The following is a 19,581-nucleotide window of genomic DNA, read 5'->3' on the forward strand; positions in this document are numbered from 1 at the left end:
TTCCTTCTAGACCTGTATGAAAGGCTCTGAGGGCTGATGATGCTGATCCAGAAAAGCTGGGAACTAAGTTAGGAAGACCAACTGGTGGCCTAAGTGCTTGGATTTAGATCAGAGTTCTTTACTCCTTTTCTCTCTTTTGCTGGAAATGGATCAAGTTTATCTAGAAAGTGTAGAAGACACGTGAAAGACTTTCTTCTCGCCCCACCCCATCTCAGTTGCACTTTCTGAATATTCTCTTTTAGCTTGTAACACTTCAGGAAGCTAAATTGCTGCTAAATGAGGATGACTACCTTATTAAGGCTGTATATGACTACTGGGTAAGAAAGCGTAAGAATTGCAGAGGACCATCTCTCATCCCTCAAATCAAACAAGAAAAGAGGGATGGCTCCACCAACAATGACCCTTATGTTGCCTTTCGGAGGAGAACTGAGAAGATGCAGACAAGAAAGGTAATGTTGTTTTAAATCCTCTACACTGGTAAGAACCATTTAATTCCTTGCCAGCATATGGCAGGATCAGTCCTTTGCTATCCATGGTTAATTGATTTCATTGTTTGTCTCTATTAATAGTTGTGATGTTAGATGACCCACCTAAACCTCAAACCTGTTAAATGATGTAGTCAGTTTCAGTCCATTTCTAATCTGTTTTCTATGTCAATTTACAATTTGTCCATTTTCTAGAAAGCTGAAAGTCAAAGGCTGATCTATAGGTTTGCAGACTACAGTGGAAGAGGAAAACTCTTCCATTTACCACCCAGTAAACAATTCAGTTTTTGTACTTGTGGCACGTTGCCATTCGTATCAATTCATGCTAAGACTGATGGAAAAGGCTGAGTAATTAAAAATCTGTACATAAGTGCACGCAACCTCACAGTGTATAGAATCAAAGTGGAAAAAGCTTTAGGCACCAAGACCTGAGTTCCTTGTTCTGACAAACTACCACTGGTTTGGTAGGTAATCTGAGTGGAGAGAGCATGGGGAAAATGAGTGAAGAGTTCCTCTTCAATTTAATCTTGAGAGCTGGTTTTCCTTTGCTTTTCGTGGCATCTACCAATGAGGTTATGTGCTATGAAAAGTTCCTTCTGAATGTACTATTGCTTCTCTCTTGCAGCAACAGTATGGTGGTGGTTTTTTCAAAAATGTTGCTAGTTATGCCTCACAGGCTTTTCTTTTGATGTGAAATTTTCTTAATCTTCCAATAGAATCGAAAGAATGATGAAGCATCTTACGAGAAGATGTTGAAATTGAGAAGAGAGTTTAGCAGAGCCATAACAATTTTGGAGATGATTAAGAGAAGAGAGAAAACAAAACGCGAGCTATTGCATTTAACATTGGAAGTTGTAGAGAAAAGGTAAACTCTGAAATTGTCTGTATAAAGTCATCTATAATGCTAAGGACTTAATTTTCATTAATTAAGTTTGAAGATAGCTCTTGTAATTTCTTTCTATATGGATGTTAGCCTTCAGCAAACGTGTGGCTGAAGGCTTATGTTACTCTGTAGAGTTTAGAAGCTGAAACAGAAGGGTTTTGTGCAGCCTGTTACTTGTTCTTCAGGCATTTCCCAGTGGAAAAGCACTTATATTTTTAATCACGTTTTTTCTTTTTTCTTAATTGAAGGTACCATCTAGGTGATTATGGAGGTGAAATCCTCAATGAAGTGAAACTTAACAGACCTGAAAAAGAGATGAGCACAACTCCATCCACCCTTCATAATGGAAATCATCACAAAGTTCAAGAATGTAAAATTAAGGTAACCTTTCTTCTGCTGCAAGTCCGTTGTTGCCTGTTATTCTGGACATACCCTGCAGATGTATGCATTGGAAGACTGTCCAGCAATCTTTTTATGCTTGTTCAACGTTTGTCCTCTTTCTCACCTAAGTTTTAAATGGCCTGCATCACCAAAACAGCAGCTTTGTAGTAGCCACTTTCTCACAGTTCTGTCCATTTCATGCTAAGATGATGTAAGTATGAATGCTTTATGTGGGAATCAGGACTTCAAGACTGCAAAATAGGGGGAATTATTGTTCCTTTTCCCTTTGACAGGAGACTAGAGCACTGAATTTTTCTGGTAGTGTTGTCTCTGAATACTGATTAGCCTTCAGTGCAAAGAGTCTGGCTTAACAACTAGAATGGTCAAGGATTTTAGGAGCTGTTCTGAACTGTGGTAACGCTTGCAGACAGAAGAATATAACTGCTTTATCTTGTTGCAAGCAACAAAAATGTTGCGAGCAACGTTGGTTTTAAAACAACTTAATGGAATTTGTAATAGCAGTTGCATTACTACAGGGGCACGTACACTTCTCATTAGGAAGGTATTTATGCTGCGTGGTTTGCAGGTGTAGCAACACAGGAGCTATTCTTCAGTATTTTGTTTGTTTTTTTAAAATTCTCTTGTGGGCAGTGAAACAATTACTTAGCAGTCACCTTTTCCTGCTACAGTGTCATCTTACATTTTAAATATATAAGAATGTAGTAGATTGTTTGGGGATTACATATTGTTTAATGGTGGTAGGACTTTTTTTTAGCTTTCTTAGTTCACCGTAAGTAGAGAGCTTTATGTTTAGTGTGTATAGAATACGTGAGCACACTGGGAATGAAATGAAGTACAGGAAGAACCTGCAGGGAGACATGCTGTATGACATCTGTAGCAAACTACTGGATTTTTAGTCTTCTTAGTGTTTCTACTCACTTCTATGAGGTTGTATTAGTTGTAAGCTTGTTTTCACTTGTGTTTGTGTGACTTGATGGCTGTTACTGTATAATCATATTCAAATCAAGATATGTTTTCTGAGAGAGAATCTGAAATGCAAGTTGTTAGGAGTTGAACACCTTTTTGAAGTTTGTATTTAGCACCTGCGACACCCAGTGGTCACCAAATGCGATACAAATCCCTCTCCTTGCTTCTCTTTTGTTCAGCCTTCTGTTTCTCATCTCCGGTTGTGCAGCTGAGTTCTGTCACTGGAGTTAGTTTTAGTCAGCTACTGAAAAGTGGTAATTTGGGGGAAATTTAAATGCTTTAAAAACTTCAATGGCTTTTACTCTTTAAATGAAAATTTTGGGAGGAAAAGTAATCTTTCTAATTTAACAGCTTTGAAGTTTAAAAGCGTTTTTGTTCAAGTGAACAGTTTAATATTACTCGAGTTGCTTACTTCAGAGGACTTATGTCAGCAGAACCTTAAAAAATAAACAACGTAAAAACTAACAGCATTAAATCTCAGAAAAGATGGAAACAATGCAAGAAACAGGAAACAATGTTTCTTGTGAACAGTTTTGAGCAGTTGAGAAAATTCTAAGTGATTGGTGTAGAAAACTGAGTCTTAAGAAAATAATTGGAATGCGATTTCCAATTACAATATACTGAGTGTACTTAAAAGAAAAAAAGGAATTTTAACTTAGTCATTTAGCTTGAAAGCTTTCAGTTTATTAATAAACCTTTCTAAAGATAACTTGAGGCAAATTTGGGGGTTTTTCAGACCTTTTCAATAAATTTTGCAATGTGTGTCTGAAGTGGTCCGCAAAAGCTGCATGTTGAGAGGCTCTGCAAGATGAGCAGTAATGTTTTTGTGAAGCACAAGATGAAGAAACGACATTAATCATGTCATTTGCTGAACTGTTGTGTGTTCTTCACAAACAGCATCCTCATCATTCATCTCTAAAGGAGGAGGTATCAGATGTTGTCCGTCAAAAGAAGAAGTATCTAAAGAAACCTAAAATAGAGTGTGTGGTAACTCCTCAACAGCCCTCTGCCGAGCCCTTGCCTGTTATCAACAAGAGTGATATTAAACAGTATGACTTCCACAGTTCAGACGAAGACGAGTTCCCGCAGGTAATAATCTGTTAGAAAATTTTAGCCTACAGAAAATGAAAAACTCAGCTACCTGTAATTTGGACAGCATAGTTTGAAATAGCAAATAACTGTTGGATGGTTGATTTATACGTAAGACAGTTGCATTTTTATTTTTTTTCCTTTGTGTTCTAAGCTATATTTCAGAGAAGATTGTATTTATTATATAAATGTCAATTCATATTATATACACTAGTGGAGTATAAAATATATTTTTATACTATATGAGCTAATTATTATATTAAGTATTTTATTACATGCCTGTTATATACATATGGCAGTTGGAAGAATGACTTTATTTTCTGGTTTAGGTACCCTCACCAATATCGGAAGCAGAAGAGGAAAATGATCCTGATGGACCTTGTGCTTTCAGGAGAAGAGCAGGATGCCAGTATTATGCTGTAAGCTATCTGCTGTTGGATGTAATGTGGTTTTTTAGCTTTGTACTCTTAATTTCAGTGCTAATATAACAATTCTTCTGTTTCCCACTTTCACTACCAAAGCCTTGACAATTTGGTGAAACTCTGGAAAAAATAGAGTTTTTCACAGAATATTTCTCCTTGTCTATTCCAATTACCTAAAGGTAATACAATGCACTGCCAGCAGCCCAATTGAGCCATTGCCAAAAAGGAACAATTCCTCCCAGCTCCCTCACTTTTCCTCACGCATCTTTTTTTTCTAGCTTCTAAAGCTTGTTAGCTGCTAGTTGTCTCAGTTCTCAGACCTGCTGAGAGATTCTGCTGGGGCACTGAGGAAACCTTGCTGTGGAAGTGGAGAGATCTAACCTGTTAAGGGTTTTCTGTGGAGTTAGGTCAAAACTTTTGTTTTGAAATCATTGCAGGCTTCTCTCTTGTGTAGAATTAATGCTTTCTTCTCCTTACCTTCTGAGTTAACTTTGCCAACAGAAGTCAAGATGACTGAAATCTGGTTTTGATTATTTTCTGTTACTTTCCTATTGCTCTTTAGAAACAGGTTATTTAAGTGGCTTAATATTGGGCTGCATTTTTAACTCATGGAGCCATTTGTTTTGTTTATCTCTTTATGTAAATTGGACCTGTAGCACTCCAGTTGCTGTAAGTTTCATTTGATCATGAAAACTGATTATTTTAAAGAATATTTATTACTGTCGCATAAGGCATTTCAGACAGCACACCGCATTTTTGTTAGTAAAGGTTATGCAGCTTTGAGTTTATTATAAAGAAGATTTTCATGGAGTAATAAAACTACCCTAAGGTAAGTTAATTCAGGATGTACACTGTCAGGATGTCAGGGTCTGGTAATTGAATGCTGTGTATTGAACAAAGACTGTGCAGATCAGCATCTGTTACCCTTGGCAGTGTGGGTTTCACAAGTAAGGCTAAACTGTGAATTTAGGATCCACTTTTGAAAAATATCTATGCACCCAAGTCCCACGTTGTGTGACTTGGGAATTGTTGTCACTGCTTTGTACAGCTGATGCAGTGGGATCCAGGTGGATGAACAGGGTGCCTGGGTATTTCTTTGGTCACAATAAGTACTAAAAGTATCCTTCTATAGGGTGATACCTAACACTGGACTTGTGTGTCTACTTTTAAGAGGTTTCTGTTGATAATTTTTTCATTATATGTGTGTATATATATATATATTTATAGACAAAAGCTTTTATCCTACTGATCCCTTACTAAAAGACCTAGACAAATTTGTGAAGGGTAGGCCATCAGCTGATTATAAAACATAGTCAAGACGCAGCCTTTTACTCAGGTAATCCGTGGGCTACTTAGAGCCTGAAACTCAGAGGCTGTAACAATGAAAAAAATTGCTTCCTGTCTTTTATACATGACAACAAAATGTCAGATGAGCTGTTAGCAGATGGAGGTAGTGGGCCAGATGAACCTGTCAGAGTAGGACAGAATCCAGTGGTAACTCCGTGGATGTCTTCAGGGTTTTTAATACCGTGTTGCACCTTCTAAAATAGTTCAGTAACCTAACCACTGAGTGCAAAATTGCTTTTTCTTTATTCTTTACAGCCTCGTTTGGACCAAATTAATTCTCCATATGAAAATTCAGAATTGGCGGAATTGGACAAACTGAGGTTCAGGCATTGCCTTACAACCCTTACAATTCCAAGAAGATGTATAGGATTTGCGAGAAGACGAGTTGGCAGGGGTGGAAGGTACAATTGCGTTATTTTTACTTTGTTACCCTTCGAAGGATAAAAGTATTTAGAAGGAGAGAATTAAACTAACATCTTTTTTTCCATCTTTTTTTAACCAGGGTTATAATGGACCGAATATCTACAGAACATGATCCTGTCTTGAGGCAGATTGACCCGGAAATGCTGAACAGTTTTTCAAGCTCTTCCCAGACTTTAGACTTTTCTTCTAATTTTTCACGGACCAATGCTTCCAATAAACGTTGTGAAAACAGACTGTCCCTTTCTGAAATACTAAGCAATATCAGATCATGTCGACTGCAGTGTTTTCAGCCAAGGCTACTAAATCTCCAGGACAGTGATAGTGAAGAATGTACCTCAAGGAAACCAGGGCAGACTGTGAATAACAAAAGAGTTTCTGCAGCATCTGTAGCTTTATTGAACACCAGCAAGAATGGCATATCAGGTAGGCAAGGCTTTAAATTCTTAAGGGACTTAAATTATTAAATTCAGTGGGTTTTTTGTTTTTGTACTTGGGACTGGAGTGATAACATCTTCACTAGTGATATGTAACTAAAGCCAAGATGCAAGGTAACTATTTTATAGTTCTTAGAATTTTTTCTTCAAACAGTTCTGTTCCTCCTGCTTTAATTTGAGTTTTAACAGAATCTCGAAGTGCTAGACTCCAACATGCAACATGCAAAGGAGGGATTCTGCTTGTATGTCAGGATTGTTTACATGTGATTGAGTCTTTAGACATTTATTGGCCTAAAATTCTTTAGGGACAGAATTATGCTCTTTATGAATGCAAAAGAGAAGCAGTGAGGCTTTTTTTGGGGGGTAGGGTGGGAATACAGCAGCAACAGGGTCATGTTGCTTTTTTTTTTTTTTTTAAACTTGCTAAACATCTCAAGAAACCAGCAGTGAGTTAGTAAACTTACTAAGCAGGCATGAAAAAGTTGCAAAACTGTGTTTTCTGTTATGTCATAGTAAAAATTCTGACAGTAGAAGCCTCCAGTGATGTAGACAGTCAGAGCATCCAGCATTCTCCACTATCAGAAAATCAACAAGTGTAGATTAAGAGCGATAGGGGATTTCCTTTTCCCTTAAAGGTGATCTCTTGCTCTTATTGCCAGTCTTTTGCTATTCAGCTTTATGACCTTTTTAATACTAAATAAGCAAGACAGCAGTTCACATACAAATAGTTTTACATTTAAAGTAAATAAAATCTCTAGTAATATCTTCACAAGAATACAAAATATATGCAATGTTACTCTGATCTTTGTATCCCTTGTTAGTTACCTGGATGTAGAAGCACTTACATTGGAATTAAAACTACCAGAAGCAAAAAAAAATGCTTTAAATCTACATTTTTGGTCTTCTTTGCTTCATATACTAGGAGTTGTAATTACTTAAAATTGAACATTGTAACTTTTATACTAGTAAAAGTGTGTATGATTCTTTAAAATGCCAAACAATTGGAGATATGCCAAAAGATCTATTAGCAAGCATCAGTAAGCATTTGAGTATGTTCCTATCTATTGTGTACTTACAGAACTTGGTGTTGTAAAACAGGGTAATTAGAGGATACAGTAGGCTGATTCCAGATCCTGTAATTAACTTCACGTGGACGTGGAATGCTCCATCTCTTTTAAAACCAGTTGGAGGATTTGGAACTTAATCTGTAATAACATACCTTTAGAAATTCATGCGTAGAAATTAAATTTCCTGAAGACAAAAGCAATTTTCTTTACATGATGGTTTTAAAAGATTGAATGTTAGCTTATTTAATAACATCAGGATAGTACTGACATAAGCACAGAATGCTTATTCCAGCCTAATACTTCTATACTTCATTTATTTTTCAATATAGTCATTGCAACCTTTATGTTGTGTTCTCTCTCATGGAGAGATTTGCACAAGAATAATTTTCTGCTGTATGAAGAGAACGGATATAACGTGCTATGATCATATTTTGTATAATTTCTTTTTGTAAGGAACTTGAAGGGCTGGAGAGTTGCACCTGTAGCAGGAAGGGGCAGTTTTGTGTGATGGGATTATTGATAAGAATCAAGAGATGTGGTGTTAAAGCAAATGCAGAAAATAGAAGGGAATACTATTTGTCAGAGTTAAGGACGTGAAGCGTGGACCATAAGCTGTAAGGAACAACGAAGAATTTGCTGATAGTTCTTTATGTAAGAGGAGCAAGTAATACTGCAAGATTTCTGTTTGAATGAAAAAAGTATGATGACATCAAGGTAAGGAAAGTTGCTTAAAAAGATATAGGATAAGTTAATTTTTTCTATAGAATTTTTGATGATAGTATAAGTATCAATAGATGACCAAAGGATTAGCTAGATGTAAACTTAAAAGTTTACATACTTTTCTTTAAGGTTTTGAATGCTGCTGTGGAGACCTCTTTCCTGAGGATGGAGTACACCTAAAAAATGTAGGGTAGTATTTTGAGGTGGAAGCTGATATATCTGAGTGAAAGAAAAAGGTTGAAGAGATCTGTTAAATATCCCTACCTGGCTTTAGTATGTAACAGCTAGAGGATGGATAGCACATAATAAAACAAAAATGAGAACAGCATTTTAGCAGTGTGTTGAGCGCAGGCGGGGGGTGGGAGGGAAGGGCTCTGTTTTGGTAGGGAACTGCGTATACATGGGGGAAAAAAAAGCTCTTAATCAGGTAACAGTCTCATCAAGACTAAAGAAGAAAATCGTTGGTGCTACATGGTAAATTAATGACAGAGCTCATATAATTACTATGATTACTAGCACTCCTATACTATAGGGTTGGAACTGTTAGGGGAAGAACTAAAATGAAAGAATAGAGTAATATGTATTTTAATGATAGAGATAACAGCAAAATATGTTAATGTATAAAACAAAATCTGATGGTTCTAAGCCACTTCATAGAGAAATAACTTGTTTACGTTGTATAATCCTGACAATCTGTCTGAAGACTACATTTGGGTGAGAATAGTGATACCTCAGTAGCTGAAATGCGTTATGCAATTTATGGTTTTGGAAGACCTTTTCCTTTCCAGATTGAAATTACAAAACAGATCTGGCAATTCTATTAAAAGATCAGATGCCATAAGGTAACAAAACTCTCTAGCAAGGAACTGAGCCACCAAGAGGAGCTACTGTTCTAGATTTGCTCCTTAGTAAATGGCAAATAAATTTTAGAAGGGCTCATCAAAGTCTGGTTGTGCATTAAGTCAGCACAGGTAACCCTACTGGGTTTATTAAAATAATTCTTTGAGGGATAATTGTTGAAATCAGTTAATTCTATAGGAGATTTACCTGCAAGCATAAAGCAATGTGTGGAGAAAACAATGGCAGTACTAAAACTGTTTATTTTTAGTTTAGAGAAGACTTGGAGTTGCTTGCTTTGGTTTTCGTTGCACAGGAATATTTAAAGTTAATTGTGCATCATATTTTCACTTAATATTAAATAAAACAACTATTAAAATGGAATTTCCCAAATGGTAGGCACTGTGCAAGCAGCAAGAAAGACTTGGTGTCAGTAGTCTTTTCTTGCAAGTGCCTAATCAGTGCATGACTAAAGAGCCCCTGTTCCCACACTAATTTTTTTCTCTTGCTTGTGTTGTAACAACCCCAACTGGGAGAACTGAATTTGAGGAACTCTGAGATAAGGTCACTGAAATCATCTTATCCCTCTGATCAGTTGTGTAAACTTTCTGAAGTTTTACACGCTATATCTGAAAAGCTAAGCTGGTCTCTTTGCCAAAGCCAATTCTGGAAGAATTCTGTTTAACCTAAAGGGAGAGAAACTGCTGATGGGATGCAGCTGGCTCTTAGGATAGGTGGTGGAGGAAGGAAGCTAGGAGGAACTTGTAGGAACTTACAGATGGCACTACTGACACCGGCAAGCTAAGATTTAACTGGCTGTGTGAATTCTGAGAGTGCAACTCACTTCATTTATGGAACTGAAGGAAGATGAAGACTTCAGGCAAAGTTTCCAGCAGTTTGCAGGACACCGTGTTGCGTTTGGCTTCCAGGCTGCTTCAGCTGCCCATTGCAGTGACCCACTCAAATGGTATCTGTTTAGTTCCCATGGCCGTACAGAATAAACCAGCATTCTCAGCTGAAGAATTTGGCTTACGGAACAAGCCTTTACCTTTTAGAGGTATTTTTCCCAGAATTAAATACCATGGAGCAGTAATTAGATTACTGAAATACCGCCTTTTCGGGCAGCCTGATGGATGGTCTTTGATTAAAGCCTTCAAATCCTAAGAGAAATGATATACTAATCTAAGCTGAAGATGTGAAGGAGGAGGAGAGGAAACTAAAAGACTTAATTTCACGTTGACTTTTTATGCTTTTCTGTTGTAGTACTTCGCTACAGCCAGACTGTGATAAAATAACTATAAAGAAAAGTCCTGTTGGCAGTGGAATTGAAGTTCTGGTAAATAGAAGCTTTTAGGAGAAGTGCAGAACCCTTGTGCTTACCTGTGACCTTAAAGGCTACCTTGGGGTACTGTAGGAGTTGGATTTGTTAAAGACCCTTCATTTGTTTGGTTTTTGCAGAAGGAAATGATAGTAAATGTGCTAATGAGCAGCTGCTGTTTTATAACAGCAGAGCTCAGTGTGACCGAATAAACATCTGGTGACAGGTACAGAACCGAGTGGAGTTTAAACATGTCACTGCAGAGGAAGCAATCATTGCATCACTGGGGTCATCTTCCCTGTAACATGGCTTCGTGTCAAACTGAGGAGGCTGAAAACATACGCCTGACCCACAGGCTAGCCTTAAATTGGATGCTGGTTTGCAGTTTGAGGCTGTTTCCTATATTGTCTTTACAATTCATAGCAGAATGGGATTTTGAGTCTCAATAAATGCCCCTTAACCGCAGACGAATAATAGCGAATTGTGGCTAAATGTATTGTAGACGTCTCTTTGCATGACATATAAGCTGGTTCTGAAATATTTTTAACAAAACAAAAGGCATGTTCTGGAATTTGTTACCTCAGAGCTTAAAAATAGAATTGCCTACATACGTCATGTTCCATAACGCTCTTCTTGGCTCTGTTGCCTTTAGTAACGAAACACATTTTGGGAGCCTGTTGAGAGGGAACCTAGCGGGTTTAGCTGACTGAACTGGGAGTGAAATGCTTGTAATTGGTAAAAATCCTCCTGGGGAACACTCAGCACAATTAACGGGGGGAGGGAATTTTAGAATATGTTGGAATGGATAGTAAAATCCCAATAATCTAATAGGATTAACTGTATGAATCATGGGATTAAGTGCCCTCCTTACATAGTTGAAGCTTGTTTTAATGATGTAGCGGTAGGGAGGAGGTTTCCCTAGTAATTTCTAAATAGCCAGTCTGCACTTTGGCACCTCTTCAGAAGAGAATTTCAGGACAGCTGTACTACAGGAGTGCTGCAGCCAGTAAATGAAAAACCCAGACCCTGTAAGATAGCTCACTTCGGATTTTGTTAGCTCATTGTTTCTTGGTGACATAAACACCTGCATTCTGCAGGAATATCATTTGAGATGAATGGCAGCTTCACTCTTAGGAAAATACAGTTCAAAATGTTGAAGTATAGTTAACAGCAATCTTTGAAAAATTAATTTTTTACTTTTTCCTAGGAAAACTTAGTTCTCAGGTTAGTGCTGTCTGCACAAAACTCAGGTTTAACCATTAAACACTAGGCAGTATTTTGAATTTATCGTATTTGCAATTCTTGGGTGAGTGGATAGGATATTGAAAACCACTGTTCTTGACTGCACCATTCCCTTCCTTACTTGTTGGGAGTCTGGTACCACTGGGGCAGTGCTAACTTGTTTCTTGCAAATAAATTCAGTATGTCACTCAAACTTTTTCAGTGGAGCAAGCTTAATAGGAAAGATAATCCTGTTCAGGTGAAACTTCAGCAAAAAAAATAAGGTGAAATTGGAAGGTCAGACTGGATTTGTTAAGTAAACATTGCTTTGTGCTATTTGCAAACATTGTTTTAGACACGGAGATTAGCTTTGTTGTTGTGTATTGGTTTCCCATCCTTTCAAGTGAGGATCGAAGTGTACTTAACTAGCTGGTACCCAGCCATACAAGTGACCCACGTAAGCTAGCACCTACAGATCGCGTTGCTCTTGAAGTAGGTGTTGTCGAGTGTTAAGGCTGTGCTTCCTTCATGTAGCACCTCCTGGTATCAGAGGAGAGGGTAAGTTAAGGACTATAGGAAGGGAGGTTGTACTGGAATAAATTAAAAGTGTTTACTGTGAGAGCTGAGCTTAGTGTACTTCTTCCTCAGCATGATTTTTAGGGTGTTCTTGTCCTCTGGAAACCAGGACAAGAACTTCTCAAAGCTTTTGCTTCAAGCTGCCGGAGAGACAACTACCAAAGATCAAGGCTGCTTAAAAGCAGAGAAAGCTGTGAATCCTTTTGTTTTAAATCGAATCAATGTTGAAAGAACACTATCAACAAGTTTAGTGTGGCCTCTCTTGTACATAGGAATATATGAAAATCTTTGCAAGCATCTAACATGGTATAAGTTGTTCTCACCCAGTTGGTACCCAGCACTGGCCCATTCTTACATCTTAGCTGTACTTGTTTTGTGCAGGCATATTTCACACCGGCTTCCCTTTCTTTTCCGCAGTAACAGGGGGTATCACAGAAGAACAATTTCAGACACATCAACAGCAGTTAGTTCAAATGCAGAGGCAACAACTTGCTCAGCTTCAACAGAAACAGCAATCTCAGCATTCCTCGCAACAGACACATCCGAAAGCACAGGTAATGCACCTGAGAAGTTGTCACATGCTTCCATCTTCCTTTTGCTTACTGTGGTTTTAATCTCTCTTAAGATAGATATAATTTTATTATAACAAAAATGTTATAAGTTTTGTTGTAACTAGATATAACTTCAGTAAATAGGTTAGATTTCAGAAGGAATATAGAACTAGTTTTGGTCAAGGTGCTTTTCCAGTTTACTTTATAGTGCCTGGAAGATATTTGTGCCAGCTACAGCACAGACCACCTTTGTTTTCTCTATTTTGAATGAGAGCTTTTTAAACTTCAACCCCAAAACCTGTTGGGGGGGTGTTTTCTTTATCTTTATACTACAACTGAGCTTTAAAAGTTGAGCATCAAAGTTTATTTGCTGGTAATTTTGTGTTACAGCAATCCAGATGTAGTGTTTTCCTTTGTACTTACATAACTTTAAAGAAATAAAAATACCTATTTTCTCATTCCTGCAGGGCTCCAGCACCTCTGACTGTATGTCAAAAACACTTGATTCAGCCAGTGCCCACTTTGCTGCATCTGCAGTGGTTAGTGCACCTGCTCCGAGTCGCAGTGAGGTAACGAAGGAACAAAACACCAGCCACAACAATATTAATGGTGTTGTCCAGCCTTCAGGTGATGATTTCTTAAAACTTATTATCTCATGCAGGGTTGAGAATAGGTCAAACTGGCTTATTTTGTATTTTCAAAATAATGTATTTGAGTTTGTTATAGCAGTAGTAGTAGCAGCTACAGTCTTAAATATTACTTTTAAATAATTTTATGCAATGGCCTGCAGGTTAGTATGGTAATAACTGTTTGTTTACAATACCAAGGGTAAAATTGTTTTCTTTTGTAGGCTCTATCTCTTAATAATCTGTTACAATAAATACATTACTGCTAGCACTTTAATTACACATTGACAGTTTAAAAAAAAAAAGCTTTAAAATAGTTAAATGCTTTTAAAAGAAAGAAGTTGCTATGTTGTCTGGCCATTATTTCACTTCCATATTTAGATGAAATTCTACTAATCAACTACTTCTAGCAGCTCTTTTGACGTTACCATAAGTTTCAGATGTCATTGTACTTAATACAATTTGGAATTCCTTCCAAATTTAAGCAAAAGTGTATACAGTGGCATTCACTACCTGACTTCAATGCCCCATTTCTGGTCCTCTGTTACCAAAGGAGCAGTGCTGGTCAGGCTGGTGCAGTTGCCATGTTACCAGGAGAGAAATGTTATTTGGAATTTGCCATAACAAATAAAAGGCTTTCGTAATAATTTGTAGTTTTAATAGCTAACGATGTGATCAGTTTTATAGACCTTCTGCCAGGCTGGGTTAATAATGAAACGAATAGGAGAAAAAACCACAGCTGAATAAAATCAATATACTGGAACAGTTCCAGGAAAGAAAAAAAGACAACTATGTATAACTCGCTGTAATATATCTCTGAGAGGACAGTGTTTTGAGGGGTATAAGATCAGGCACGTGTACCATGCTGATATCATCTTTATGGCTGATGAAAAACATTGCAAATATGCACATAAAATTAGATTTGTGTTACTGTTCCATAGCTGTAAATGACAGTGATAGAAAATAGCAATTCCAGTTTCATACAGGAAGGTTTAAATTAGGAAACATTAGTTGAAGACAGCGTTTTGCAGGAATAGGGAAAAAACATGCCTTGTTCTACTGCTATCAAAACTGGATCAGTGGATACCAAGAGGAAACTTGAGAACCTTTGGGTTGAATATAAGCTGTGCCTGACTTTCAGGTGGAATTTGAACCCCAAATGTCCTACTGCTCAGTAGTGCAGGCAGCATTGCTGCATAGTCTGGAAGGGGGCTTCTGTGTTGCCTGGTCCTGTACCCCAAGTTTTGCTTCCTTGAGGGATGCTGGTCCCCAGAACCTCTCTATGTTGCCAGTCAAACAAGGTGGGAAGTGAGGAGGCGCTTCAAAGCATCAAAACTTGGCTTCTCTGTTGTTTTCTGTGTTGCCTAGCTGAGGTGTGAGCTGTTTGATTTACTTTTCTGGGGAATGTTGGTCCTTATGTAAGACACCTAAAATGAGGTACAGAAAGTTCAGCAATACAAAACTTGTCATATTGTCACCTCTTCTACTTTCTGATGTTTTTGTAAATTTTTAAGATTGTTAGTGTAACCTGGGAGTGTCTCTAAAATCTGTATTTTTTTGAAATCTTGAAAACAACCTACATGCAGAATTCCAGTGACATGTATGCTTAAAACATTACCACTGGGGTTTAATCTTTGACTTTGAATCTATGCAGTGGTGTATTTTTAATTAATAATGTTTGCTTTGTAACAGGAACCTCTAGAACGTTGTACTCCACCAACATGGCTTTATCATCCAGCCCAGGGATTTCAACCGTACAGCTTGTAAGGACAGTTGGCCACACCACCACAAACCACTTAATTCCAGCATTGTGCACAAGCAGCCCTCAAACTCTTCCCATGAACAATTCTTGCCTGACTAACGCAGTGCACCTCAACAATGTCAGTGTTGTTTCTCCAGTCAATGTGCATATCAATACAAGGACTTCAGCACCATCGCCAACAGCCTTAAAACTTGCCACAGTTGCTGCCAGTATGGACAGAGTGCCAAAGGTAACTCCTAGCAGTGCCATCAGCAGTATAGCAAGGTAAGTGTGTAGCACGCTGGTGAACAATTCTGTCTTACACTTGTGCTACCTGAATAACTCCTGAATAACTCCTCAGATGTGCCCTGCTCCCCACAAGAGCACTAAATAGAATCATTTCCCCCTCTGAGATTCCTCGGGGTAGCTTCAGCCTCACAAAAACATCCAGCTGCTGGCATCTTCAGCACGACTATGACAAACGATAAGAGACAACGCAATGCTGTCTTTTTGCAGATTAATGCCCAGATAGCTTCTGCTGATTTTTGGCACGCTGGTTTTGGTAAACTTCAGTGTGTTTAAATGGCTTCATCTTAACCTTTTTCATTTGTCCCTTCTCATTGCAGCCCCTTCTAGAAGACTCTCAAACTCTGCACATTCTCTCTACAGCTTTATGTAGCTGTATTGTAAGATGCAAACTGGCATATCTATTTTATACGTATATATGTGTATACACATTTTTATACACAAAATAGATATGAGCCAGCCTGCATCTTGTATTCTTATATATAAAATTCTTTATATAAGAATATATAAAATTCACATTGACTAGCAGCATTATCATTTTGGGATACTTAACTAGGTATTTGACAAGAGTGGCAGGAACTTGCAGTTGGTTAAATTTCCTAAAAAGGGCAGTATTTGGACTTTGAATGTCTCTGCTGGATTGTGTGGTCTCAAAGTCAGAAATGTTTATGGATTAAGAAATCAGAAAAAGGGCATTAGCAAATATGGCTTATGGATTATTTCTCGATGCTTCTGGAGACCTTAAAAAGAGCTTCTGACATGCAAAATCACATGTATAATGCACTCGCTGAATAGAGTGAGGAAAAGCTATTCTTAAATTAGTAATTGTGCTTTAAAGCATGCCTCTATAGCATTAGTCTGTTTAGCTCTTATTTCCATAAAGTCAGAGGGATATTTCAAGTAGTGTCAGCAAGTGCCTGAAAAAGAACCACCTTGGCTGAATAGGCCTTAGGCTTCTCTACAGGGAATGGTAATGCATTCAGAAAGAAATTAAGATTTCTTGTGCTAGTGCTGAAATGAAACAGGAAAAAACAGGTTATAACAATGCCTTGCTCACTAATAGAATAATTGGTAGTTGATACAGAGTCGTATTGGCCTATCTTGACTTTGTTCCTTCAGGAGACATTTTATTACTCTTATCCATAATTTAGGATGGTAATTTACAGTAAAATGCAATGAAGTTGGGTTGTCTTTGTTAATCTTGTAGAAGGCACTGCAGTGTTAATGGAAGTTCTTAAATGCCAGCACTTAGTTGTGTGATCTGTTTCTAGTGTACGCGTTGGGGTTTGTCCCTGATCCAAGTAATAGCTGTGTAAAAATGCACAAAGCCTGTAAGAAATCATTGAAACTGCCTAAGGAAATATGTTCGTTCTACCTGTAATTATTGAATATTTCTTTGTTGCAGAGAGAACCATGAACCAGAACGACTGGGTTTAAACGGCATAGCAGAGACAACAGTAGCAATGGAAGTGACATAACCTCAAACCAGTGTCTCAACCTGTGCTAATGGTGTAGTCATTTATATTCCAACTGAATGCAAAATACAGCACTCTGTGGATCACAGAGAACTAAAATGGACCTAAATGGACTATCATTATATCGTGTATTAAGTCGATATATAATGTAAATTTTGTAAAATTGGGAAAATCACTACCTTGTAAAATAGTTTATTTGTATCATCAATATTATTTCTGTTACTTGAATAGTAGATATTCATCATCATGCTTTTGCACTTGAATTTGCAACTGAATGGATTAAAAAAATAATTCTTTAATGGGATCATGAGCATGAAATGGGATCCTGCATCACTTGTTTTAACTATTTATTTTGCCATGTTTACATTTTGTATCTTGTACAAATAAATCCAACTTTGTGTCTAAAAAAAAAAGTTAAAGATTCATAGCTAGGAGACAAAATTCTTGTAATTTTTTTCTAAAGGAAATGTAAAGTTTTCACTTGGTTCATTTTGTTTCACAATTTGACTAGATGGACTTTTTGGTAAATACTTTAGTGGCATTTCACTGTCAAATATGAAGTTCAAGGCAAAATAGTATTTTCTATTACTGTGCAGGGGAAAGGGATGGATCGATACATGCAAATTTAATGTAGTAACTCACTTTTCCATATATTTTGAATGTATATTTCTATTTATAATACCAGTTTATAAAAAATAATTACACAGGAAAAAAAAACTGACTAGGAAAATTATGCATCTAGCACACATGAAATTGTGCAGATATGAGAAAATTTTCAACTGATTACATTTTATCTGAAGACTGCATATTTTAACCGGCTTTAAAACTGTAACACACCACATAAAGGATATTTTACCAGGTATGTATTGCATTATATATCATTGCAATAATTATTGGATGTCTAGATATCGAGCCATCCCAGGTGGTGGGGGGGAGGGAGGGTTGTGGCAAGATTGTCTTTTCAATTTTGGAGAGTTTTCCTGTGGCTACAAGGCAAGTAACGGGTTGGAAAAAGTCTGACTGTAAGCGTTGGACACCTTCGTAGTGTAGTGTTTTAGTGACTTTTTTTATACGGTTCTTGTAAATTAGATACGTGTAGTGGTGTTTCAGAATGTTTGTTTATGCACTAGTTCAGACAACTTTCCCTGTTACTTGTTCTTGATAAGTGAAAACTGCAGGGAAATAAAAATACATATCAAAACATGGACATGTTGCATACGTGTTTATTTCACAAAGTGCAAGCAGTGTAAGCTTTAGGTGATGTGAGAGGTCTCTTGGTGGCTTTGACTGGAGCACGTGCACTTAACTCTCCAAAAGGTTTTGGTTTGTGATTTCTTTCCTGGCTCTTAAAGTATACAGTAGGGGAGGGATGGTCCAGTAGACTTGGAAATGATCAGGACAAGGGACAATTTCTTGTTCTGCCAGATATTATAACCTCAGATATTTTCTTGGTCGAATCATTTGAATTTTCTGCTGTTTGGTTCTCCACCTGTAATTTGAGTCATGTTCCACATTTCTTATAAATCACAGAATCTTGGAGGGAGCCTCAGGACATTGTCTGAGCAGCCCCAAGGTTGGATTACCTTCACAGGGCTTCATCACCAGATAATGGTTGCCAGGGGTCAGATTATTACATTAAGTACTTTTGCTTCTGAAGGAAATGACTTGTAACCACCAGGAGCTGGAAGATTTGTTTCCTGTAAGACGTACTTTGGCAGAAACAAGCATGCTACGGATCAGTTGCGAGGGACAATGCAAAGTAAAGCTCACAGGTTAATTTTGTGCTAGTTTCTGTAATTTATATTCCTGAAATTCGGAATGAATTGTTACCCCTGTGAAGAGGTGACATAGGCATAGATCTGTGCTCTTTTCTGAGAGCCAACCCTCGTTGGCCTGCAGTTAGCGTGGCAGTTTGGTGTTTTGAGTTTTCTTTAAAGTATCTAAAAGAATAACTTGCGCATCTTATTTTAAAAAAGGAAAAGTGTGATTTTACCCTGTGTGTCATGAAGTCAGTATATTCTTCCTCTTAAATACCATACAGAGAGCTTCTTTTGATTTAAGTTGTGTTTAAATGTGTTTTGTCTTAGCTTCTGTGAGTTAAAATTAGGCAGTTAAACACCGAGAGCTTGTTGGAAACTCAGATACCTAAAACCAATTTTTTTTATTTTTATTTTTTTTTGCATAACGTGCTTTATTTTCTCTTCACTATCAAGTCCACAACGAGAGAGGATATTGGATTGTATCTTTAGAGAATATTCAGTGGGATGCATGGTACTTCAGTGTTACTGCCTTGATCAGGCAAAACATAGCGGCAGGACTGGGGTTTTCAGCATGAGGGAGAGGCCTGTGTGCAAGTGCGTGCTTATTCATCGCTTTCTGCATCGTACCGTGATTGGAACTGCCACTTTCTGATCAGGTGCTCACTGTACACGATCTTCTCGTGTCCATCTGAAGTTTTCTGTAGAAGGAGATTCACTTCTGAGAACAACGATTATGCAGTCTGAAGCACGAATTAAATTTTTGGAAGCAGAACTGTTGCAAGTGTGAGTCAGGAAAGAGTTATTCTCCTTGATACCTAAAAAATGACCTTATTTTGTAACTTAGCCCCAAAACCTTTTTGTGGTTTAATAAAAATGTAAAGTCACTTTCTTCTGCAGATTGAAAGCTGTATGCTTAGCAAATCAGAGCTCCT

At 37.5% G+C, this 19,581-nt stretch overlaps 1 protein-coding gene across 1 annotated transcript in view; it reads left to right on the forward strand.

Moving 5' to 3' along the window:
* EPC2 (enhancer of polycomb homolog 2) overlaps nt 1-17,799 on the forward strand; it is a 40,082-nt gene extending 22,283 nt beyond the window's left edge. Inside the window, exons 4-14 of the mRNA XM_084288825.1 lie at nt 243-449; nt 1,202-1,350; nt 1,617-1,749; nt 3,634-3,825; nt 4,155-4,244; nt 5,850-5,995; nt 6,097-6,440; nt 12,608-12,744; nt 13,209-13,368; nt 15,060-15,393; nt 16,820-17,799. Of these exons, the coding sequence (XP_084144951.1) occupies nt 243-449; nt 1,202-1,350; nt 1,617-1,749; nt 3,634-3,825; nt 4,155-4,244; nt 5,850-5,995; nt 6,097-6,440; nt 12,608-12,744; nt 13,209-13,368; nt 15,060-15,393; nt 16,820-16,892 (1,965 nt within the window). The 3' untranslated portion in view covers nt 16,893-17,799. The remainder of the gene's footprint in view (nt 1-242; nt 450-1,201; nt 1,351-1,616; nt 1,750-3,633; nt 3,826-4,154; nt 4,245-5,849; nt 5,996-6,096; nt 6,441-12,607; nt 12,745-13,208; nt 13,369-15,059; nt 15,394-16,819) is intronic.
* Nucleotides 17,800-19,581: the final 1,782 nt, after the last annotated feature.

This window comes from Netta rufina (genome assembly GCF_964035555.1).
Source record: "Netta rufina genome assembly, chromosome: 6".
Lineage (NCBI taxonomy): Eukaryota > Metazoa > Chordata > Aves > Anseriformes > Anatidae > Netta > Netta rufina.